The sequence below is a fragment of the Jaculus jaculus genome, chromosome 1 (genome assembly GCF_020740685.1).
Source record: "Jaculus jaculus isolate mJacJac1 chromosome 1, mJacJac1.mat.Y.cur, whole genome shotgun sequence".
Taxonomy (NCBI): domain Eukaryota; kingdom Metazoa; phylum Chordata; class Mammalia; order Rodentia; family Dipodidae; genus Jaculus; species Jaculus jaculus.
In genome coordinates this window covers 104,596,623-104,619,359 of record NC_059102.1, presented here as the reverse complement: position 1 = coordinate 104,619,359, position 22,737 = coordinate 104,596,623, and the positions used below count along the sequence as shown (strand labels likewise).

The following is a 22,737-nucleotide window of genomic DNA, read 5'->3' as shown; positions in this document are numbered from 1 at the left end:
GGAGTTCATTTGCAGTGGCTGGAGCCCTGGCATGCCCAATCTTTATCCATCTGTGTGCACCCCCCCCGCCCCGCCGCCCATATCTCTCTCTCTCAAGATTAAAAAAAAACAAAAAAAACTTGGAGGCTGGAGAGATGGCTTAGAGGTTAAGGTGTTTGCCTACAAAACCAAGGGATTTCAATTCGATTCTCCAGGACCCACATAAGGCAGATGCACAAGGGGGCACATGCATCTGGAATTCATTTGCAGTGGCTGGAGACCCTGGTGTGCTCATTCTCTTTCTTTCTGTCCCCCTCCCTCCCTTCCTCCCTCCTCCTTTCTCTATTTCAAATAAATAAATGAAACATTTAAAAAAAAAAAAAAGACCTGGATACCAAATGACCTCCCTCCCTCAGGCATCACCAACCATGATGAATATTCACTAGTTCGAGAGCTGATGGAAGAGAAAAAAGATGAGGGGACAGGGACCTTACGAAAAGACAAGACCTTGCTGCGAGATGAAAAGAAGATGGAGAAACTAAAGCAGAAATTGCACACAGATGACGAGTGTAAGCAGAACTAGAAGAAAGGGCATGGTGGGGGTATTTTCTTCCTTATTTATTCTGAATCCTGGAATTCACATTTAGTTGAGAACACTCCCTCCCAAAGAAAAAGGAAACAAAAACCCAGATACTAGTACTAGGCACCGTGGGGGACATGAGGGTTTGCCATTGAGGGGGCTCTATGTCCTAGTGAACTGGCTGGACCATGGCCGGACACTGAGGGAGCAGGGAGTAGAAGAGCATGAGACACTGCTGCTGCGGAGAAAGTTCTTCTACTCAGACCAGAATGTGGATTCCCGAGACCCTGTACAGCTGAATCTCCTTTACGTACAGGTACAGAGGGGAGCGGCGTGAGTGAGGCAGAGGGGACCAAAGCTCGTTGAGGGTATCCATACAATATGGGTTCCTTTCCTGTGTTCTCCAGGCACGAGATGACATCTTGAATGGCTCCCATCCTGTCTCCTTTGACAAGGCCTGTGAATTTGCTGGTTTCCAATGCCAGATCCAGTTTGGACCCCACAATGAGCAGAAGCATAAGGCTGGTTTCCTCGAGTAAGTGACCCACATCCCCGTACCCTGTCATGGCTTGGGACTCCCTTCCATTGTAACCCAATGATCTATCTCTATTCCAGGCCTTTTCCCCCTATTTCCTCTTGTAAGGCCAGCCACCATATTCCTTTGTCTCCTCACTGGCTCTATCAGAATATGAATGTAGTTCTGTATCTCTGCCCCATTCCCTTCCCCTGTAACTTTTTAAAAAGATTTTTCTAAAGAATTTGCTATATTAGCCAAAGAAAAGTAGAATAATATTTTCTACATGGGATGCATTAGATTTAAAAGTTTTCAAGTCTCTTCCACTCATATTTTTCAGAATGTATAGTCTGGCATAGATTTCTCATTTTCCTAAGCACATGGTCATCTTTTTCAGGACCTTTTGCCCATCTTGGCTCCTCTTTTCCTCAGGGAACTAAGCCTTCAACCTAAATTCCTCTAGGCCCCTTCCCCACAGAAACAGACACAGGTCAAATGAGCTCATATTATGTCACCACTGTTCCAAAAGACAGTCCAGACCCAGTTTCCTCAGAGTCCTCTTCCTCAAAGATGATACTGTCCTAGACATTTCCTCAAACCTCTAGGCCCACAGTTCATGGCCCACATGTCCCTGATGCTATCCACTACATGCTGACCCTCCCTTTTCTGGTGTAGCCTGAAGGACTTCCTGCCCAAGGAGTATGTGAAGCAGAAGGGAGAGCGTAAGATCTTCCAGGTGAATGGGGGTGGGGAGTGTCTGGGGTGATTTGGGAGCTTGGCTGCTCGATCCTCTGGCTAAGTGGACCTCCACCTCCTCTCCATCCCTGCTGCTCACCTTGCCTTTGTTCTTCCAGCTATGCTCCCATCTGTCCTATGCCAAGAAAGAGGAAGACTGGGCCTTTAGTCCAACCCTGTCACTGCTTTTGCTGTAGAATTCCCACTCACGCACCTTTTTTGAGACAGGGCCTCACTCCAGAGCCCAGGCTGGCTTTAAACTCACTATTTCAAATTGGCCTTTAACTCATGATAATTCTCCTGCCTCTGCCTCCTAAGTGCTGGGATTATAGTCATGCACCACCACATCCATCCCACCCAGTTCACTTATCTCTTATATAGGATAACAGTACCTGCGCTACATAAGACTGATAGGAACATGAAATAAAATAGTGTGCTCAAAATTACTGTGAAAGCATCATCTTTGACAACATATGAAATGTTATCCCCACTCTTTAAATACTCAACACAAAAGGCCTTCTCTTTTTAAGCTGTCTTTGACAGCTTTGGACCTTCCTACCGCCTAACAACCTAGTCACATCTCTAGAATGTCTGCAAGTTCCCTAACCATATTCCTTGTGTGGTCGCTTCCGCATATCCCTGGCCAGCCCACATTGTATCTCTTGCATTCCTGATCCTTCATGTATGCCCGTAATACTCTCATTGCAGTTAACATCCCACTTTGATTCCTGTGTTGTGGTACTATCCCCAAAATTTGCTAAATCTTCCCTATTTTGTACCCAAAGGCACACAAGAATTGTGGGCAGATGAGTGAGATTGAGGCCAAGGTACGTTATGTGAAGCTGGCCCGTTCCCTCAAGACCTACGGCGTGTCCTTCTTTCTGGTCAAGGTATGTTCTGGACCCTTCATTGCCTTCCTTGTTGCTCATTTTTGCCCTTTTTTGTTTCTCCAAAAGTCTCTGACACAGTTCTCACAGTTCCCACCACCCCAACAGTCCCATCCTTTGCCTTCCTTTGACCTTGTGAAAACCTGACTAATCAGTTTGTCCACCACCACTTTCATCCCTACAGAGCATTTTCCCTTGACCACAATAGAGCCTTATCCTGGGCCTGCTCATAGACACCCTGATTTAGCTATTTCAGCATCCCCTTGTAGTCTAGAGCTGATTTGAGCATTGACCTCTCATTTGACTTTTAACCTATGACTTTCAACTCCAACCTCTGTCTCACAGGAAAAGATGAAAGGAAAGAATAAGCTAGTGCCCAGGCTTCTGGGCATCACTAAGGAGTGTGTGATGCGTGTGGATGAGAAAACCAAGGAGGTGATCCAGGAGTGGAGCCTCACCAACATCAAACGCTGGGCTGCCTCTCCCAAGAGCTTTACTCTGGTGGGTCCGGGGGTTCTAGTGAAAAAGGGCTTTGGGATTGTCTGAGAATAGGCAAGCTACAAAAGTCTTTCCCCTCTCTTAGGTAGGTACATTGAGCATGACTGAAAAAAACAAAAACAAAAACTAGAACTATTGCAGGAACATGGGGTTAGGATAAATGGAGAAACTCCCTCATAGAGAAAAGAACAAGTGGTGTTTAAAAGGAGAGACATAGTCCTTAAAAGCAACAGGAGGAGAGGATAGGGTTATAACCTCAGTGGCATAGTGCTTACCTAGCACATGTGAGGATCTGGGTTCAATCCCCAGCACCATACAGAGACACATGCACAAATTTTTTTGTTGTTGTTTTTTTTGTTTTTTGGTTTTTCGATGTAGGATCTCACTCTAGCCGAGACTGACCTGGAATTCACTATGTAGTCTCAGGGTGGCCTCAAACTCATGGTGATCCTCCTACCTCTGCCTCCCGAGTGCTGGGATTAAAGGCATGTGCCACCAAGCCCAGCATACAAATGTTTTAAAGAAAAAGAAGGTGGATGTACACACCTTTAGTCCCAGCATGACCACTAGGGAGGCAGAAGTAGGAGGATCACCGAGAGTTCCAGGCCACCCTGAGACTACATAGTGAATTCCAGGTCAGCCTGGGCTAGAGCTAGACCCTACCTCAGGGGGGAAAACATTGCTGTTTGCTGCCAGGCCACCATCATGGGTCACATACACACTCCAGGGAAGGGCCTGTCCCAGTCGACTCTGCCATACAACTGCAGCGTCCCCATGTGGCTGAAGTTGACAAAGGAGCAGATTTAACAACTGGCCAAGAAAAGACCTGACTCCCTCACAAATTGGTGTGATCTTGAGGGACTCTCATGGCAGTGAACAAGTGTGTTTTGTGTCAGGCAATAAAATCTTGTGAATCCTGAACACCAGAGGACTCGCTCCTGACCTTCAAGGACCACTGCCATTTCATTAAGGAAGCAGTTGTATCTGCAAACATTTTGAGAGGAACAGAAAGGTTAAGGATGCTAAGTTCCATCTGATTCTGATAGTCAAATTTACCAATTGGCTCATTACTGTAATACCAAGCAGTCCTTTCCCCCATTTGGAAATATGAGTCATCCACAGCCTCTGCCCTAGTGACATGAAATTGTCTTATGTACTCCAGCAGTAAAATCTCTTGAAATTTAAAAAAAAAAAAAAAAAAAAAAAACAGCTGGGTGTGATGGCACACACCTTTAATCCCAGCACTCAGGAGGCAGAGGTAAGAGGATCGCCATGAGATCAAGGCTACCCTGAGAATACAGAGTGAATTTCAGGTCAACCTGAACTAGAGCAAGACCCTGCCTGAAAAACACAAACAAACATTTAAAAAAAAAAAAAGAAAAGAAAAGAAAAACTGATACCTACCTGATAGAGTGCCCTGCAGGAGGAATAGGAATTATAGTAAATGCTCTTTCTCCATTTGGATCCTGTTGCCAACCTTCAAGTATGGTCATTTAATGTCCTCCCGATTTTATCAGGGACAGCAAAAGATTTCCTAAATGACATGTACTTGAAACTGTACAGCAGAAGTGAGCTGTTCCCTTCAAGGAGGAAAATAAATAAGTGGTTGACAACTACCTTTAATCCCAGCACTTGGGAGGTTTAGGTGGGAGGATTGCTGTGAGTTTGAGGCCAGCCTGGTTTCACATCAGCCTGGGCTAGGGTGAGACCCTGCCTTGAAAAAAATAAATAAGAAATAGGGGTTGAAGAACAGTGGGCCATTGCTGTGGAAAGGTACCCTCATCGAATGGACCTTGTGCCCCCCCCCTCGTTCTCCCCATTTCCACCCTGGGTATACATTGATCTTCCCACTCAGTGTAATCTTGTCACTCTAGGACTTTGGCGATTATCAGGATGGCTACTACTCAGTACAAACTACTGAGGGTGAGCAGATTGCACAACTCATTGCAGGCTACATTGATATCATCCTTAAGAAGGTGAGCCTGACACCAGCCTTCGCCTTCTCTCCCTGACCCTTCTAGAAATAGAACCCAAGCTGTGGGAAATGGCTTACTGGGAAAAAGAGGCTACCTATCCCCACTGTCTCAACTCCTCTTCCCTTTTTCTTTCTCTAGAAAAAAAGCAAGGACCATTTTGGGCTGGAAGGAGATGAAGAGTCTACTATGCTGGAGGACTCAGTGTCTCCCAAAAAGTAGGAAGGGAAATGGGTTGACTTTCTCTCTGGGTTGGGAGAAGCAAGGCTTGACTCTGAGGACTCTCAGTGGGGGGAATCCTTGGGATGATTGCTTCACTAAGCCCAGGCTATAATGAGACCTCATGAACTCAGATCCTAGGACAGAGGGGTGGTGTAATGGGAGTGGGATGGAGATGAGGAATTCACTGTGTACTCGATGTCCTGTCTAGGTCAACAGTACTTCAACAGCAGTATAACCGAGTGGGAAAAGTGGAGCATGGTTCTGTGGCCTTGCCTGCTATCATGCGCTCTGGAGCCTCTGGTCCTGAAAATTTCCAAGTAGGCAGCATGCCACCTGCCCAGCAGCAGATCACTAGTGGCCAGATGCACCGAGGACACATGCCTCCTTTGGTAAGAGTGCTCTTCTTCCACGGTGGTGCCTGAGCCCATCTTACAGTGATCCCTTCTACCTCAGCCTCTCAAGTGCTAGGGTTACAGGCATGATCCACTACGTCAGGCTTGCCTCTGGCTTTCTTTTGCCTTCTCTTTCCTCTAAATATTCCATTCCTGTCTCTGTTACTCCTCCCCTTGTCTTGTAGACGTCAGCTCAACAGGCCCTCACTGGAACCATTAACTCCAGCATGCAGGCTGTGCAAGCTGCCCAGGCCACTCTGGATGACTTTGACACTCTGCCCCCTCTTGGCCAGGATGCTGTGAGTATGGGATAGAGAAAAAAGAAGCCAGTAGTACTGAAGCTGGGGCTCCAAGGGGTAGAGAGGGCACTAACTAAACCAGAAGAGATCCTAAGGTTCTTCTTCCTTCTCTCAGGCCTCTAAGGCCTGGCGTAAGAACAAGATGGATGAATCAAAGCATGAGATCCACTCTCAGGTAGATGCTATCACAGCTGGTACAGCCTCCGTTGTGAACCTGACAGCAGGTAGGCTGGATACCAACCTGTACACGGGTGAGAGGGAGCATGAACAAGCATGACATGTGATCTGCTTCATGTGTGACTGTGCCTTGACTCATTGTGGAATGCTCTATGTGTATAAGTCTCTCAGATGTGTGTGACTAACTGGGTGATTGTGCTCCTTCTCCAGTCCAACTTATGCCCCTCCTCCCCACCTTTCTGTCCTCAGGGGACCCTGCAGAAACGGACTATACCGCAGTTGGCTGTGCAGTCACCACAATCTCCTCCAACTTGACGGAGATGTCCCGTGGAGTGAAGCTCCTGGCCGCCCTGCTGGAAGATGAAGGCGGCAATGGCCGGCCCCTTCTGCAGGCAGCAAAAGGCCTTGCAGGGGCAGTGTCAGAACTGTTACGCAGTGCCCAACCAGCCAGTGCTGAGGTCAGGAGCCACAGGGCCAGGGTGTGGGTAGACACAGAGTTTCACTCCAAGAAGAAGTAGTATGGCCCAGGGGCTTGTGAGACCTGTGGCACATGACTAGGGATTGGGCAGCTTCTGACAGGTGTTCACTCTCCACAGCCCCGTCAGAACCTGCTGCAAGCAGCTGGGAACGTGGGCCAGGCCAGTGGGGAGCTGTTGCAGCAAATTGGGGAAAGTGACACCGACCCCCACTTCCAGGTTGGTGACTCACCCAACTCCAAAAACCCCCACTACTAGGAGGTAATCTTTGATCCTGAATCCAGCTCCTCGTCCCGGTTTTTGTGAATTGACTCCCTTCCAAATTAACATGAACCTCTGTTTCCAGGAATGCACTGGGAACTTCTAGTCTTGGGGGTGGGGCTGAGAACCCCTGAGTCCAAACTTAACCTCCCAGTTCACTTTGGCCCTCGATGATGTTATTAGCCCTGTTTTCCCAGCTTCAAGCTTTCTTAATCCCCTTTCCCACTACCACACTGAGAATAGTATACCTCCATCATCCCCACCCCATACCTGTTGCCTCAGCTGACTTTTCATCCTGGATTTCCCATGCAGATGTGTGCAGCCAGAGGGGCTGGGGCTCGATCTCCCCCCGATTCCCCTACGGTAACGGCCTCTGGCCTGGGCCTTCCCAGCTTGGTCCTCTCTGAGCCGCATACACTCGCTTCCATCCCTCTCCTCCAGCCTCCTAGGGGAGCAGACATGATGGGAGATGGGGAGGCCTGGACCAGGCAGGGTTGGGGAAAAGGGATCGGGTAGAATAGGACAAGGACTTGCTCCCAAAATTCTAGAATAACTACTCGCAAACAAAGATTCAGAGGAAACAGACATGAAGTTCCCCATCCCATTGTCCCCCTCCCTCTCCATCACTGTCCGAGTGTATCCGCCTCATGCATTTCTCCCTTTGGTGTAGACTTATTTCTGTTGGTGAGGGTGCATTCCTCGGTGAGGGTCTGTACTGCTGGGTGGCTTGGAGTAGGTTCTGGTTGCTTTTGCGTACACTATCCTTTGATTGGAGTTAGTGGGAATAATGAGGTAGCTTATGCCTTGGAGGACCTGTGGATCCCATGCTCATTCTCAGGTCATGCTAACTCCTGTTTTCTCACAGGATGTTCTAATGCAGCTAGCCAAGGCAGTGGCAAGTGCTGCAGCTGCGCTGGTCCTCAAGGCCAAGAGTGTGGCCCAGCGCACAGAGGACTCAGGCCTTCAGACCCAGGTTATTGCTGCAGCCACACAGTGTGCTCTGTCCACCTCCCAGCTGGTAGCTTGTACTAAGGTAAGCCCAAACATTGGTACACCCTTGCCTAGGGCTGATAATGTCGTCCGCTCCCCCCCCCCCCACACACACACACCCTTATTTTATCTCTTTGACTTTTGAGGCCTTATTACCCATTCCTGTGACTACCAGGAAAACCATAAACTCTCCACCTCAAGACTTCTTTCTCTTGCCTACATCTTTGCCACTCAATTTTCCCACAGGTAGTTGCACCTACAATCAGCTCTCCTGTCTGTCAAGAGCAGCTGGTGGAGGCTGGACGACTAGTGGCCAAAGCTGTAGAGGGCTGTGTGTCTGCCTCCCAAGCAGCCACAGAAGATGGGCAGCTGTTAAGAGGTGTAGGAGCAGCAGCCACAGCTGTTACCCAGGCCCTGAATGAGCTGCTACAGCATGTGAAAGCCCATGCCACAGGGGCTGGACCTGCTGGCCGTTATGACCAGGCCACTGACACCATCCTTACTGTCACTGAGAATATCTTCAGCTCCATGGGTGATGCTGGTAAGGACACCCACTGCTGGGAAGACAAAACTACACTGAGGTTCCCCTGTTAGATATTCCACTCTTCCCTTGTCAACCCAACCACCCCACCTCTGACAACTTAGCACAGGGTGGCCTTCCTAGTCATGCAGCTGTAGGCTTGTGGCTTAAATCTCAAAACCTCCACTTTGCCATTCATAAAGCAAAAATATATATATTTTGCTCTGTCTTCCTTGAACCACTTAAAGAATATACCAAGTATTACATAAAAATATATGATAAGTAGCATGATTAAGAATTAGCTTTGGGCTGGGTGTGGTGGCGCACACCTTTAATCCTAGCACTCGGGAGGCAGAGGTAGGAGAATTGCAGTGAGTTTGAGGCTACCCTGAGATGACGTAGTGAATTCCAGGTCAGCCTGAGCTAGAGTGAGACCCTACTTAGAAAGAAAAAAAAAGAATTAGCTTTGGGGCTGGAGAGATGGCTTAGGCACTAAGGTACTTGCCTGTGAAGCCAAAGGACCCAGGTTAGAGTCCCCAGTACTCACATAAGCCAGATGCACAAGGTGGTCATGCTTTTGGAGTTTGTTTGGAGTGGCTAGAGGCCCTATGCACCCATTCTCTTTCTTTTCTCTCTCTGTATCTGCCTCTCTCACTCAAATAAATTAATAAAATATTTTAATTTTTTTGGTTTTTCAAGGTAGGGTCTCACTCTAACCCAGGCTGACCTGGAATTTACTATGTAATCTCAGGGTAGCCTTGAACTCATGGCAGTCTTCCTACCTCTGCCTCCAAAGTGCTGGGATTAAAATCATGTGCCACCACACCCGGCTAATAAATAAAATGTTTTAAAGAATTAACTTTGTAGGGTTGGGGATGGCTCAATGGATAAGAGTGCTTGCTGCACTGCATAAGCATGAGGTCCTGAGTTCAGTTCCATAGCACCTATGGCACCTATGTAAAAAGCTAGGCATTTCTTTTCTTTTTTTTTTTCTTTTTTTTTTTTTTTTTTTTTTGTTTGTTTGTTTTTTGAGATAGGGTCTCACTAGCTTAGGCTGACCTGGAATTCATTAAGTAGTCTCAGGATGGCCTCGACCTCACAGCAATCCTCCTACCTCTGCTTCCCAAGTGCTGGAATTAAAGGTGTATGCCTCCACGCCCAGCTAAGGCCGGCATTTCTACATGTGCCTGTAAACCCAACGTTGTAAAGGGTAGAGACAGGAGGATCTCTGGGTTTGCTGGTCAGCCAATCTAAATGAAAAACCGAGCTCCATGTTCAGTAAGAGACACTCTGTATCAAGGAAATGAGATGTAAGATTGATAGTAAAGGATACCCAGTGTCCTCTGACCTCTGTACATGTGCACTCAGGCCTGCACATCTGTATACATGTGCCTACACCACACTGCACATACACACTCAAAAAAATAGAGCTGTTCATCCTCATTCTTCCTTCTCACACTCAGAATCCCTCACAGAGTTCACATAATAATTGCTAGAGAGCTAGAGAGATGCCTTAGCAGTTAAGGTACTTGCCTGCAAAGCCTAAACCCTTGTTCAACTCACCTGGTCCCGTATAAGCCAAGTGCACAAGGTCACACATGCACACAATGTGGCACATGCGTCTGGGGTTTGATTACAGTGGCTAGAGGCCCTGGCACACCAGCATACTCTTATCTTTCACATTAAAATAAAGGGAGGAAGCTGGGCATGGTGGCACACGCCTTTAATCCCAGCACTCAGGAGGCAGAGGTAGGAGGATTGCCGTGAGTTCGAGGCTACCCTGAGACTCCATAGTGAATTCCAGGTCAGCCTGGGCTAGACTTAAGACCCTACCTCAAAAAACCAAAAGAAAAAAAAAAGGTGGGGGGACGGGCGTGGTGGCGCATGCCTTTAATCCCAGCACTTGGGAGGCAGAGGTAGGTGGATCTCTGTGAATTCGAGGCCACCCCAAGACAACATAGTGAGTTCCAGGTCAGCCTTGACTAGAGTGAGACCCTACCTCGAAAAAAAAGGGGGGGCCAGTCTATTGGGCTTGCCTCCAACAAAACTAGGGAGGGAGGGAGGAAGGAAGGAAGGAAAGAGGAGAGAAAATATTGCTAGAAATGCTGACTGGAGATTGTCCACCCTTCCATAAGAGCTCACTAGAAGATCTGTTCTCCAAAATTATAAACTCGGTGTCTTTATAGTCCCCAAAAGCCCTATCTAGCTTGTCTATTCCATCATAGACCCCTTGTCCTTTCTCAGTGTCTTTGCCTTTCTTTCCTGATTATACCCTGTGTTCTCAGGGGAGATGGTGCGACAGGCCCGCATCCTAGCCCAAGCCACGTCAGACCTGGTTAATGCCATCAAGGCAGATGCTGAAGGGGAGAGTGACCTGGAGAACTCTCGAAAGCTCCTGAGTGCTGCCAAGATCCTGGCTGATGCCACAGCCAAGATGGTGGAGGCTGCCAAGGTACATAGTAGCTTTCTATGCAGACCTGCCCAGGCCATGGCTCACATGGGGAAGTCATCAGAAAATATAAGAAAACATAAAGAAGCACTCAGGAAGAAAATGAATCTATAGACTGCCAGTGGGCCATGGTCCCTGCTTCCAGATATTGTGATTCTCAGAGTGCTCAATTGGCAAACATCTATATCCTTTTTCTTCCTGTAAGTCCAAGGTCTTCTATGCCTACTTTTCCCTGTGTTGCCTCCAGTTGTACCTGGTATTTCTTTTCTTTCTAGTCTTTCCTGTGAAGCAGATAAACTTTCAGTCCTCAGGGTCTCTGCAATACATAACAATACAGAGTAAGACGAAACATTTGGATGCTGAGGCACAAAGTTTGAGGCTCATCAGAAGAAAGCTCCACAGAGTCCCCTACTCCCTGGGCTTTAGGGCTCTTTAATTTACAAGAGAAATCACTGCTTAGAAATTCCTGAAATCCCTGCTCTAAAGCAAGTCCTCTTTCCAGGCATCAATACCCACCTTATGCATCTATAGCATTCTGGATATTTTATAGGGAATAGAAAAAGAAAAAGAACCCTTCTCCAAGGAAAAGAAAAGGGTACAGTTCCACTTAAAGGAAGAGATTTGCATCCCAGAGGGAATCCAGACACCCTGGAATCTTCCATTGGCCTTTCTTAGGCAGTTCTCAATAATTACTACTTCAGTACAGATTATTAGAGTCCAGGGGGGTCAGAGAAGGGTTCCAGAATGATGTGGGTAGTGACTGTTGCTCCATCTCTCTTAGGGTGCAGCTGCTCACCCCGACAGTGAGGAGCAGCAGCAGCGGCTACGTGAGGCAGCTGAGGGACTTCGCATGGCCACCAATGCAGCTGCACAGAATGCCATTAAGAAAAAGCTGGTCCAGCGCCTAGAGGTGAGGCTGGGAAGTCACCAAGAGAACGAGGATGGGCACTGTGAGAGGAGCGAACAGGGAGGAACAAGTGGGAAAAGTAGACTACTGTTTCCTGGGGGCATAGCATGGTACCTTAGGTAGGTCACAAACTGGGCCCGAGAGCCTGGGCTTGTTCTGACTTCTTTGTCCTCCCAGCATGCAGCCAAGCAGGCTGCGGCCTCAGCTACACAGACCATTGCTGCAGCCCAGCACGCAGCCTCCACCCCCAAGGCCTCAGCGGGCCCCCAGCCCTTGCTTGTGCAGAGCTGTAAGGTAAGCCCCCAGGAGGCATGCGGGGGTCAGGAGTGGGTAAGAAGAGGGGTACTTTACCCACATTTCAAAGAGGGTGCTCATGACATTTTGATCTACAGGCTGTGGCAGAGCAGATTCCACTGCTGGTGCAGGGTGTCCGAGGGAGTCAAGCTCAGCCTGACAGTCCTAGCGCTCAGCTAGCCCTCATCGCTGCCAGCCAGAGCTTCCTACAGGCAAGATACCCTCTCCCACCTTTTAGACCAGACCCTCCCAACCTTTCCAAGACCCTACTTGATGTCTGCTGGTATCCTCTTTCCAAACCCAAGTGTTTTACCACATCCTGACTCATGTCAGTCCTTTTACTTGCTTAGAGAGGATGTGGCATACCTCATCTACCCACCTATTCCCCAACAGCCAGGAGGGAAGATGGTGGCGGCTGCAAAGGCCTCAGTGCCAACAATTCAGGACCAGGCTTCAGCCATGCAGCTAAGTCAGTGTGCTAAGAACCTGGGTACTGCACTGGCTGAACTCCGTACTGCTGCCCAGAAGGTATGGGAGCTGATACGGAAGATTACGGTGGAATCCTGGGGTGGCGGAGAGTCTGTGCAGAACAACTTCTAACAGGGATGACTATGTAATCTGAGGCCTATCCCTTCTGACCATCCCAGGCTCAGGAAGCATGTGGGCCTTTGGAGATGGATTCTGCATTGAGTGTGGTACAGAATCTAGAAAGAGACTTGCAGGAAGTGAAGGCAGCAGCTCGAGATGGCAAGCTTAAACCCTTACCTGGTGAAACAGTGAGTAGTCTTAACATGACTTTCTTGCTCAAACCCTAAAGTCTTCCTTTCCTAGATATCTCTGTAGTGAACCTTCCTAAGTACCCTTTCAGTTCCTCCTCCTGAAACCCCAATTCCCTTTTCTGTAGATGGAGAAGTGTGCCCAGGACCTTGGCAACAGTACCAAAGCAGTGAGCTCTGCCATTGCCCAGCTGCTGGGAGAGGTGGCTCAGGGCAATGAGAATTATGCAGGTATGCAAGCACAAGGTTAAGAACGGGGCATATGGGAGAGATGGGGAAGGGAGCTAATAGAGCAAACCTTTCCCTCCTCTCTTTATCTCCCTAGGCATAGCAGCTCGGGACGTGGCAGGTGGGCTGCGGTCACTGGCCCAGGCTGCTAGGGGTGTAGCTGCCCTAACATCAGATCCTGCAGTGCAGGCCATTGTGCTCGACACAGCCAGTGATGTACTGGACAAGGCCAGTAGCCTCATTGAGGAGGCCAAAAAGGCAGCTAGCCATCCAGGGGACCCAGAGAGCCAGCAGCGGCTTGCTCAGGTCAGGTATTGGGAAAGGACTGTTGGCTGCCTCTCTCCTAAATCCTCTTGTAAGGCCCACCCTCTGAAACAAAGGCTTCTAAACCTTATCTGTCTTGACCCAAGGAACATCTCAGGTCTACTCACAAGAGCTCCTCTCTGGATTCTACCTTCTCCCTGTATCTTAGGAGTGTCCTGTTGGACTCCAACACAAATCTAGCTAAGCACTAAGTTGGTAGAAGTTTGATCACTGCTTGCTAACCTGATCTCAGTTTGTTCAGCTAAAACAGCCCCTTTCAAAACTCTCTTTGGAGGCAGAAGAGCTAATTATCTCCTATGTCCCAAAAGGGAGAAGGGCTCTCACAAACCATTCCCATTTTGGCAAACTCAAACTCATCTCCTTTTCACATCAGGTGGCTAAAGCAGTGACCCAGGCACTAAACCGCTGTGTCAGCTGCCTGCCTGGCCAGCGAGATGTGGATAATGCCCTGAGAGCAGTTGGAGATGCCAGCAAGCGACTCTTGAGTGACTCGGTAGGAGGACCGGGACATGGGATAACACTGGAGTCTTAGGACTTCCTACCTCTAGACTTTTCCTTTGACCCTGACTTCCCAGATCTGTTTTCGTTACTCTTGGGTTTTGAGCCCACCTTCTCAGCCTTCCTTTCCCAAACGTTCCCTCTCATCATTGCCATTCTTTTTGACTTCCTTTCTCTCTGACCCTTCAGCTTCCTCCCAGCACTGGAACATTTCAAGAAGCTCAGAGCCGATTGAACGAAGCTGCTGCTGGATTGAATCAGGCAGCCACAGAACTGGTGCAGGCCTCCCGAGGAACCCCTCAGGACCTAGCTCGGGCCTCGGGTCGATTTGGACAGGACTTTAGCACTTTCCTGGAAGCTGGTGTGGAGATGGCAGGACAAGCCCCGGTATACAGAAGCAAAACCTGGTTGTGTGGTCCCCTTTGCAGGCTAGGTCAGAGGCACCTGGGTGTTCACAGAGTCTGAATCTGTTCCTGGCTCCTTCCTCTCCCCAGTCTCTAGCAGTACCTGAGTATTTGGGAAAGAAGATCCTGTCAGATCCAGTTGATAACAACTTTCTCACCTTTAACAGAGCCAGGAGGACCGAGCCCAGGTTGTGTCCAACTTGAAGGGTATATCTATGTCATCAAGCAAACTTCTTCTGGCTGCTAAGGCCCTATCTACTGATCCTGCTTCCCCTAACCTCAAGAGTCAGCTCGCTGCAGCTGCCAGGTCAGTGGGAATTAGAAAGCCCAGTCCTGGGACCTATGAGAGAGCCTAAAAGGAGACTTTCATGAGATGTCTCAAGCCCAGAGAAGATAAGTATAGTCCCATGCACGTAGGACTCAGGAATGATGACCTATTCACTCAATTTTCTGTCCCTCCCCCCTCCCAGGGCAGTGACTGACAGTATCAACCAGCTCATTACCATGTGCACCCAGCAAGCACCTGGCCAGAAGGAGTGTGACAATGCTCTGCGGGAACTGGAGGTGAGCCTTTGGCAGGCTAACTGGGGTTAAGGTTGAGAAAAATGGGCTGAGGCACTGGATCTCATGTCACTCTCCCTGCTCTACGCAGACAGTCCGGGAACTCCTAGAGAACCCAGTTCAACCCATCAATGATATGTCCTACTTTGGTTGCCTAGACAGTGTCATGGAGAACTCAAAGGTAAGCAGATCAGGGAGCCCAGGAGGAAAGAGGAGAGGAAGGTGGAACTAACCAGATGGTATTCTAACCCTCTTCTGATATCCTCTCTTCCCTAGGTGCTGGGTGAGGCCATGACTGGCATCTCTCAAAATGCCAAGAATGGAAACCTGCCAGAGTTTGGAGAGGCCATTGCCACAGCCTCCAAGGCCCTCTGTGGCTTCACCGAGGCAGCTGCACAGGTTATTTCTCCTGGTGGTTGCCTAGAACCATCCCTGCTTTCTATGCCCCATTGCTCCTTACATGTACATAAATCAAAAAGTTATGGTTTGCAAAGCCAGCTCTGTGGAACCTGAGTATGCCCCTTTGAAGGAGAGAGCATCATCAACAGTTGGTGAACACCAGCAGTTTTGGTTATGATTACATTATCTGACTGTGAGGCCTTTTCTTTAATGGCCCTAGGAATTGAACCCAGGGCCTCACGCATGTTAGCCAAGCACTGTACTTCTGAGATACACTCTGCACTCTCCATCCAGGGAAATATGGATTTACTTTTTGAGGTAGGGTCTCCCTGAAGCCCAGGCTGACCTGGAATTCACTTCTGTAGTCTCAGGGTGGCCTTGAACTTGCAGCAATCCTCCTACCTCTGCCTTCTGAGTGCTGGGATTAAAGGCATGTGCCACCACATCCAGCTGTTTCTTTTTGTTTTTTTGTTGTTGGTTCTTTTTTTTGTTTTGGTTGTTGAGATAGTGCTGGGATTAAAAGGATGTACCACCACACCCTCCAGGGGTAGGGAGGAAATGGGTATACCAGGGCCTCCAGCCTCTTCAAATGAACTCCAGATGTATGTGCAACTTTGTGCATATGGCTGTGCGTGGGCAAGCACTTAACCACTGAGCCATCTCTCCAGCCTCAGAATTCACTTTCTAAAAAAATGTTTTATTTTTATTTATTTATGAGAATGGGTGTGCCAGGGCCTTCAGCCACTGTAAACGAACTCCAGATGCATGTGCCACTATGTCCATCTGGCTTATGTGAATTCTGGTGAGTCAAACTTGGGTCCTCAGGCTTCACATGCAAGTGTTTTAACCATTAAGCCATCTCTTCAGCCTTTTTTTTTTTTAATACTTTTATTTATTTATTTGACAGAGAAAGAGAGAACAGGTGTGCCAGGGCCTTCAGCCACTGCAGAAGAACTCCAGATATGTATGCCCCCCTTATGCATCTGGCTAATGTGGGTCCTGGGGAATTGAACCTGGGTCCTTTGGCTTTGCAGGAAAACACCTTAACCACTAAGCCATCCCTCCAACCCAGCCCTCTTTTTTTAATTTGGGACAGAGTCCACTCTGTATCCCAGGCTAGCTTCAAACTTGGCATCCTCCTGTCTGCTAGAATTACAAACATGTACTACAATCCATGCTCAACTGAGTTGTTTAAATCTTCTGAAGTGTTTGGTCCTATTTAACAAAACGGGAGAAGTTTTTTTATTTAAAAAAATGACTATAGTTTGTTGTTATTACTTCTTTTTATATAAAAATTTAAATTAAGTTCTGAGCTGGGGGCATGGCTCAGGTGGTAAAGTGCTTGTTGCACAAGCATGAGAACTGAGTTCAGATCCCCAGCACCCATATAAAAGCTGGGAAAGCTGGTAGTGTGTTCCTCTAATTCTAGTGCTGGGGGTGCAGAGACAGGAGAATTCCCCAGGGCTCTCTAGCTAGCTGGTGTCACCAAATTGGTGAGCTCCAGATTTAGCATGAGACCATGTCTCAAAAAATAAGATGGAGGGCTGGAGAGATGGCTTAGCATTTAAGCGCTTGCCTGTGAAGCCTAAGAACCCTGGTTCAAGGCTTGGTTCCCCAGGACCCACGTTAGCCAGATGCACAAGAGGGCGCACACATCTGGAGTTTCTTTGCAGTGGCTGGAAGCCCTGGCGTGCCCATTCTCTCTCTCTCTGCCTCTTTCTCTCTGTCTGTTGCTCTCAAATAAATGAACAAAAATAAACAAAAAAAGTTTTTAAAAATAAGATGGAGAGTGACTGAGGTAGATGAAGATGCCCAGTGTTGACCTTGGCCTCCATACACATGTACCTACACACATACAAACATACACACATGTATACACACACACACCCCAAAAACCGCCTTTCCCTTGCTTCCCTTTGTCCCCACTCCTGCTATTCATTTCCTACCAGCAATCTTTATTCCTGACTCACATCCCTTTTCTTTGTAGGCGGCGTATTTGGTTGGTGTCTCTGACCCCAACAGCCAAGCGGGGCAGCAAGGGCTGGTGGAGCCCACACAATTTGCCCGTGCAAACCAGGCAATTCAAATGGCCTGTCAGAGTTTGGGGGAGCCTGGCTGTACGCAGGCCCAGGTAATGCAAGGGAAACAGATGCAGTGGGCTAGTCTGGGAAAGGGTGAACCAAACACCAAAGAGGAGAGGTGAGGGTAAGGGACCTACTTCCAGCCTTTCACAGGTAGCTTCTCTGACTGTCTTCTCCTGCCATGTTTCCTCATTCTTCCAGTTAGTGCTAAGTTCATAACTTCTCTATAGATACTGAGTTTATCTTCCTCTTGCTGTATTTCAATTTTCTTTCCATTAGTGTGTCTTTCATCCCTCTGATCCACACAGTCAGTCCATCTTTAAGTATCTCTGTCTCCTAAACCTCCACTTTTCTGTAACTCTGTCTTCCCTTTTTAGACTTCCAAGGCTGTCACACACTGTTCTCCAACCCTAAAAGGAAAGGTTCCTTCTTAGGTTTGTGTGCTTCCCTCCTGCCCTTGTTACAGCTGTTTCTTGTCTCTGTCTCCTTAGGTACTATCTGCAGCCACCATTGTGGCCAAACACACCTCTGCACTATGTAACAGCTGCCGCCTGGCTTCTGCCCGAACTGCCAATCCTACTGCCAAGCGCCAGTTTGTACAATCAGCCAAGGAGGTGGCCAACAGCACAGCCAATCTTGTCAAGACCATCAAGGTTCCCAGTATTTGAATTTCTAGCATCTCCCTGACTCATCCCACCTTCTCTCCCCATAGTCTACCCATCATTCACCGATGTCGTCTGTTAGATCCCCCTTTGCCCTTTCCTATCCAAACTGACCATTACCAGCATCTTTCAATCCTGAACACCCTTGAGGGAGGCCTGGGCTTTACCCTGCACCTGCACATGCTGGCTTCTACAGCTCCCTATCACTTCCAGGCACTAGATGGGGCTTTCACTGAGGAGAACCGTGCCCAGTGCAGGGCAGCTACAGCGCCTCTGCTGGAGGCTGTGGACAATCTGAGTGCCTTTGCATCCAATCCTGAGTTCTCCAGCATCCCTGCTCAAATCAGCCCTGAGGTAAGGCAGTACGAGGGAGAACTAACAGGCAATACTATCACCTCATCTAGTGGGGCTTAAGTCATGAGACTTCCCTACCTGCCTTTCCTCTCCCTAGGGCCGAGCTGCCATGGAGCCTATTGTAATTTCTGCTAAGACAATGTTGGAGAGTGCTGGGGGTCTCATACAGACAGCTCGAGCCCTTGCAGTCAATCCTCGAGACCCCCCACGCTGGTCAGTGCTGGCTGGCCACTCCCGAACTGTCTCAGACTCCATCAAGAAACTTATTACAAGCATGAGGTACTGGGGGTGGAAAGCCTATGTGTCTGGAGAACAAGCAAGGCAGATTAAATGAGAAGGCAGTTAGGTAAAATGGGACAGTACACAGCTAGAGGACACTTACTCTAGATTTGGGGGAGATGGGAGAAGATACTCTAGCATTATTTAAAGAAATGTTCGAGCCGGGCGTGGTGGCGCATGCCTTTAATCCCAGCACTCGGGAGGCAGAGGTAGGAGGATTGCCGTGAGTTCTAGGCCACCCTGAGACTTCATAGTGAATTCCAGGTCAGCCTGGGCTAGAGTGAGATCCTACCTCGAAAAATTTAAAAAAAAAACAAAGAAAGAAATGTTCGAGCAGGGTATGGTGGTGCATGCCTTTAATCCTAGCACTTGGGAGGCAGAGGTAGGAGGATCACCATGAGTTCAAGCCCACCCTGAGACTACATAGTGAATTCCAGGTCAGCCTGGGCTAGAGTGAGACACTACCTCAAAAAGCCAAAAAAAAAAAGACATGTTCTTGGTGTAGAATCTGTAATATATCTGTAGGGACAATGCCCCAGGGCAGCTGGAGTGCGAGACAGCCATTGCAGCTCTGAACAGCTGTCTGCGGGACCTGGACCAAGCTTCTCTTGCTGCAGTCAGCCAGCAGCTTGCTCCCCGTGAGGGAATCTCTCAAGAGGTAAGGGTTAAAGTGTATGTCAGGTTCAGGGAGGGTCAAGGAGTACTACCTTCACAGAGACAATTCAGGGCTAAAACAGGCCCCGGGGGTAACGGAGTTCAATATGGAAGGGCTGGGGGCTGAGGGTGTAACTCCATTGAGTGTGTGCTAAGCATGTATAAAGCCCTGGGTTCCATCTCCAGCATAAAAAAAAATGAATAAATAAAAACAGTGGAAGTATGAAATTCTGTACACCAGAGGATCTTATTACAGACATTCAAAGCTAACATCCACTTCCTCCCCAGGCCTTGCACACTCAGATGCTCACTGCAGTGCAGGAAATCTCCCATCTCATTGAGCCACTGGCCAGTGCTGCCCGAGCTGAAGCCTCCCAGCTGGGACACAAGGTACCTAGGAAGACACATGAAGGAGTTCTGGAGGGTAGGATGAAAGAGTACCTGACCCTCATTCCAACTTCTTGCCTCAGGTATCCCAAATGGCCCAGTACTTTGAGCCACTCACCCTGGCTGCAGTGGGTGCTGCTTCCAAGACCCTGAGCCACCCACAGCAGATGGCACTTCTGGACCAGACTAAAACGTTGGCAGAGTCTGCCCTGCAATTGCTGTATACTGCCAAGGAGGCTGGTGGTAATCCCAAGGTAGTAGTTTGGGAGTGGGTGCTGTAAGAGTGAGAAGCAGAGGCCCCTTCACTCACCCAAGTGCCCCCACAGCAAGCAGCACACACTCAGGAAGCGCTGGAGGAAGCTGTGCAGATGATGACAGAGGCTGTGGAGGACCTGACAACAACCCTCAATGAGGCGGCCAGTGCTGCAGGGGTCGTTGGTGGTATGGTGGATTCCATTACCCAGGCCATCAATCAGGTTAGTGTCTTTGGGTGCCTGTGGACACAACACAGAGGCTATCCTGGACCAGTGCTTTGGACACAGTGGCCATGACTCTGAATGTATTTGTCATGTCCCTGTCCTCCCCTCTCAGTTAGATGAAGGACCAATGGGTGAGCCAGAAGGCACATTTGTGGATTACCAAACAACCATGGTGCGGACAGCCAAGGCCATTGCTGTCACTGTTCAGGAGATGGTAAGTTTTGGACATAAGAAACCTGCCCTTGGGGAACTGAGTTTGGTCAAAACATCACTTCTTCCATTATTACTAGGTAACCAAGTCAAATACCAGTCCTGAGGAGCTGGGCCCTCTTGCCAACCAGCTGACCAGTGACTATGGCAGACTGGCCTCACAGGCCAAGCCTGCAGCTGTGGCTGCTGAAAATGAAGAGGTAAATATGGAGGTAGTTCTGTCTTCCCTTTCTAGAGCCATGTTCCTTGTTCCCATGTCAGCTTCTGGGGCTATCCCACTCTCACCCCTATAGTCTGTCAGAGAAAGGACTGCACATCTTCAGGGCCACACTCTAAAGAGTAAGCACATCTCTATGTAGGCACAGAGGATCATAGCCTTTAGTTACAGGGCAAAAAGAAACAGCTGAGAAGCCACAGGCTTCTGGCTTCTACTTCTCTTGCCTCTGCCAATCTTTGTTGGGTTTATGGCTGCTTCTGTGCTGCTTCCAGTTTGAGTTCCTCTATTCCCTCCTTAGTACTTCCGTCTTGCAGTCTCATAAAGCTCATCCTTCCCTAAGCTCCTGGTTTTTCTTTCCAAGAAAGCAAGTAACTGAATCTTAGCAGGACACCCTAATCCCCAAACCCTCCACAAGCTCAAAATATGCCCAATCATAATCCATGTCTCTCTGGTTCAAGCATAAAATGCATCTCTGTCCTTCCCACTATGCTTAACTTGATCCTTACCAGTTGGTGCCTTCCCACTATTTTCTGCATGTAGGAGGTGATCTCCTGCTAGAAGAATATGAAATCAGAAAGGTGTGCTGGGAAATTTTTCTCACTGCTCTGTTATTCTCCAGTGCATGTTCTTCTATGTCCTCAGTGACTCGTTCAAGTGCTGTAAAGGTATGTACTGACTAAATCGATTTCTGTTTCCCTCTACTCACAGATAGGTGCCCACATTAAACACCGAGTACAGGAGCTGGGCCATGGCTGCGCTGCTTTGGTCACCAAGGCAGGCGCCTTGCAATGTAGCCCAAGTGATGTCTACACCAAAAAGGAGCTCATAGAGTGTGCCCGGAGGGTGTCTGAGAAGGTGACTGACTGCCGATCTCCTTGGGCGAGTCTTTCCTGCCTCCTTCTTCATCCCTGGCCCTCTCCTCTCACCACTTCCCTTGGGTGTGGCTGGCCTTTCCCTTTCCTGATGGGCTGTGTAACTGCCTTCCCCAGGTCTCCCATGTCCTGGCTGCGCTCCAGGCTGGGAATCGTGGCACCCAGGCCTGCATTACAGCAGCCAGTGCTGTGTCTGGTATCATTGCTGACCTGGACACCACCATCATGTTTGCAACTGCTGGCACACTCAACCGTGAGGGCTCCGAAACTTTTGCTGACCACCGGTGAGGAGGCAGCTAGCCAGAGGGAGGCCGATTGGTTGGGGCATAGGCCAGCAGAGGGAGGATTTCATTAACTCATTTGGGGGAAAGCTGGATTGGGAACTGCAGAATGACTGAAGAGAACTGACTTGACTGGGCCCTCCCCAGGGAGGGCATTTTGAAGACAGCAAAGGTGCTGGTGGAGGACACCAAGGTTCTAGTACAGAATGCAGCTGGGAGCCAGGAGAAGTTGGCACAGGCCGCTCAGTCCTCAGTGGCCACCATCACCCGTCTCGCTGATGTGGTCAAGCTCGGTGCAGCCAGCCTGGGAGCTGAGGACCCTGAGACTCAGGTATCTACCTGATAGTCCTCACTGCCCAAAACAACTTCCTTTCTTTCTCTCACAGACCAGAGCTAACTCTCTCCCACACAGGTGGTGCTGATCAATGCAGTGAAGGATGTAGCCAAGGCCTTAGGAGACCTCATCAGTGCAACAAAAGCTGCTGCTGGCAAAGTTGGGGATGACCCTGCAGTGTGGCAGCTCAAGAACTCTGCCAAGGTTGGAGGAAATGAGGACCACTTCAGGAAGGGGTGGTCAATTCACTGTCACCTGGCTCTTAAAATGATCCCCTGTTTTATTTTACTACTCTTCTCAGGTAATGGTGACCAATGTGACATCATTGCTTAAGACAGTGAAAGCTGTGGAAGATGAGGCCACCAAAGGCACACGAGCTCTGGAGGCAACCACAGAACACATACGCCAGGAACTGGCGGTGAGTTTGTGTTGGGCATCACACACTGGATTCAGAAAGGGAACGTGATATTGGGGATGTCTGCTTATGTTCTTGGGAATATGAACGGCCACACAGTGTTCCTCACTACCAAACTTCTCACATGACCTACTTGCATGTCTGTTCTACTGAACTACATACCCAGTCA

At 48.8% G+C, this 22,737-nt stretch overlaps 1 protein-coding gene and 1 pseudogene across 2 annotated transcripts in view; both read left to right on the top strand.

The window, feature by feature from the left end:
- Tln1 (talin 1) overlaps positions 1-22,737 on the top strand; it is a 33,272-nt gene that overhangs the window by 7,185 nt on the left and 3,350 nt on the right. Inside the window, exons 5-49 of one of the 2 annotated variants that reach the window (XM_045130559.1) lie at positions 396-548; positions 733-875; positions 967-1,094; positions 1,749-1,809; positions 2,594-2,698; positions 3,041-3,196; positions 5,068-5,169; positions 5,308-5,384; positions 5,597-5,777; positions 5,966-6,079; positions 6,195-6,303; positions 6,506-6,714; positions 6,853-6,951; positions 7,306-7,356; positions 7,859-8,026; positions 8,230-8,524; positions 10,789-10,955; positions 11,734-11,862; positions 12,037-12,153; positions 12,252-12,365; positions 12,547-12,681; positions 12,801-12,929; positions 13,058-13,160; positions 13,255-13,463; positions 13,855-13,974; positions 14,169-14,366; positions 14,551-14,690; positions 14,854-14,947; positions 15,036-15,125; positions 15,221-15,343; positions 17,331-17,474; positions 17,916-18,077; positions 18,300-18,440; positions 18,538-18,719; positions 19,245-19,377; positions 19,662-19,763; positions 19,844-20,014; positions 20,087-20,236; positions 20,352-20,453; positions 20,530-20,649; positions 21,375-21,521; positions 21,656-21,822; positions 21,967-22,150; positions 22,232-22,357; positions 22,455-22,571. In XM_045130559.1, coding sequence (XP_044986494.1) covers positions 396-548; positions 733-875; positions 967-1,094; positions 1,749-1,809; positions 2,594-2,698; positions 3,041-3,196; positions 5,068-5,169; positions 5,308-5,384; positions 5,597-5,777; positions 5,966-6,079; positions 6,195-6,303; positions 6,506-6,714; positions 6,853-6,951; positions 7,306-7,356; positions 7,859-8,026; positions 8,230-8,524; positions 10,789-10,955; positions 11,734-11,862; positions 12,037-12,153; positions 12,252-12,365; positions 12,547-12,681; positions 12,801-12,929; positions 13,058-13,160; positions 13,255-13,463; positions 13,855-13,974; positions 14,169-14,366; positions 14,551-14,690; positions 14,854-14,947; positions 15,036-15,125; positions 15,221-15,343; positions 17,331-17,474; positions 17,916-18,077; positions 18,300-18,440; positions 18,538-18,719; positions 19,245-19,377; positions 19,662-19,763; positions 19,844-20,014; positions 20,087-20,236; positions 20,352-20,453; positions 20,530-20,649; positions 21,375-21,521; positions 21,656-21,822; positions 21,967-22,150; positions 22,232-22,357; positions 22,455-22,571 — 6,167 coding nt within the window. The remainder of the gene's footprint in view (positions 1-395; positions 549-732; positions 876-966; positions 1,095-1,748; positions 1,810-2,593; positions 2,699-3,040; positions 3,197-5,067; positions 5,170-5,307; positions 5,385-5,596; positions 5,778-5,965; positions 6,080-6,194; positions 6,304-6,505; positions 6,715-6,852; positions 6,952-7,305; positions 7,357-7,858; positions 8,027-8,229; positions 8,525-10,788; positions 10,956-11,733; positions 11,863-12,036; positions 12,154-12,251; positions 12,366-12,546; positions 12,682-12,800; positions 12,930-13,057; positions 13,161-13,254; positions 13,464-13,854; positions 13,975-14,168; positions 14,367-14,550; positions 14,691-14,853; positions 14,948-15,035; positions 15,126-15,220; positions 15,344-17,330; positions 17,475-17,915; positions 18,078-18,299; positions 18,441-18,537; positions 18,720-19,244; positions 19,378-19,661; positions 19,764-19,843; positions 20,015-20,086; positions 20,237-20,351; positions 20,454-20,529; positions 20,650-21,374; positions 21,522-21,655; positions 21,823-21,966; positions 22,151-22,231; positions 22,358-22,454; positions 22,572-22,737) is intronic. The other variant, XM_004658335.2, reaches the window with a different exon arrangement.
- LOC105943999 lies at positions 3,899-4,335 on the top strand (annotated as a pseudogene).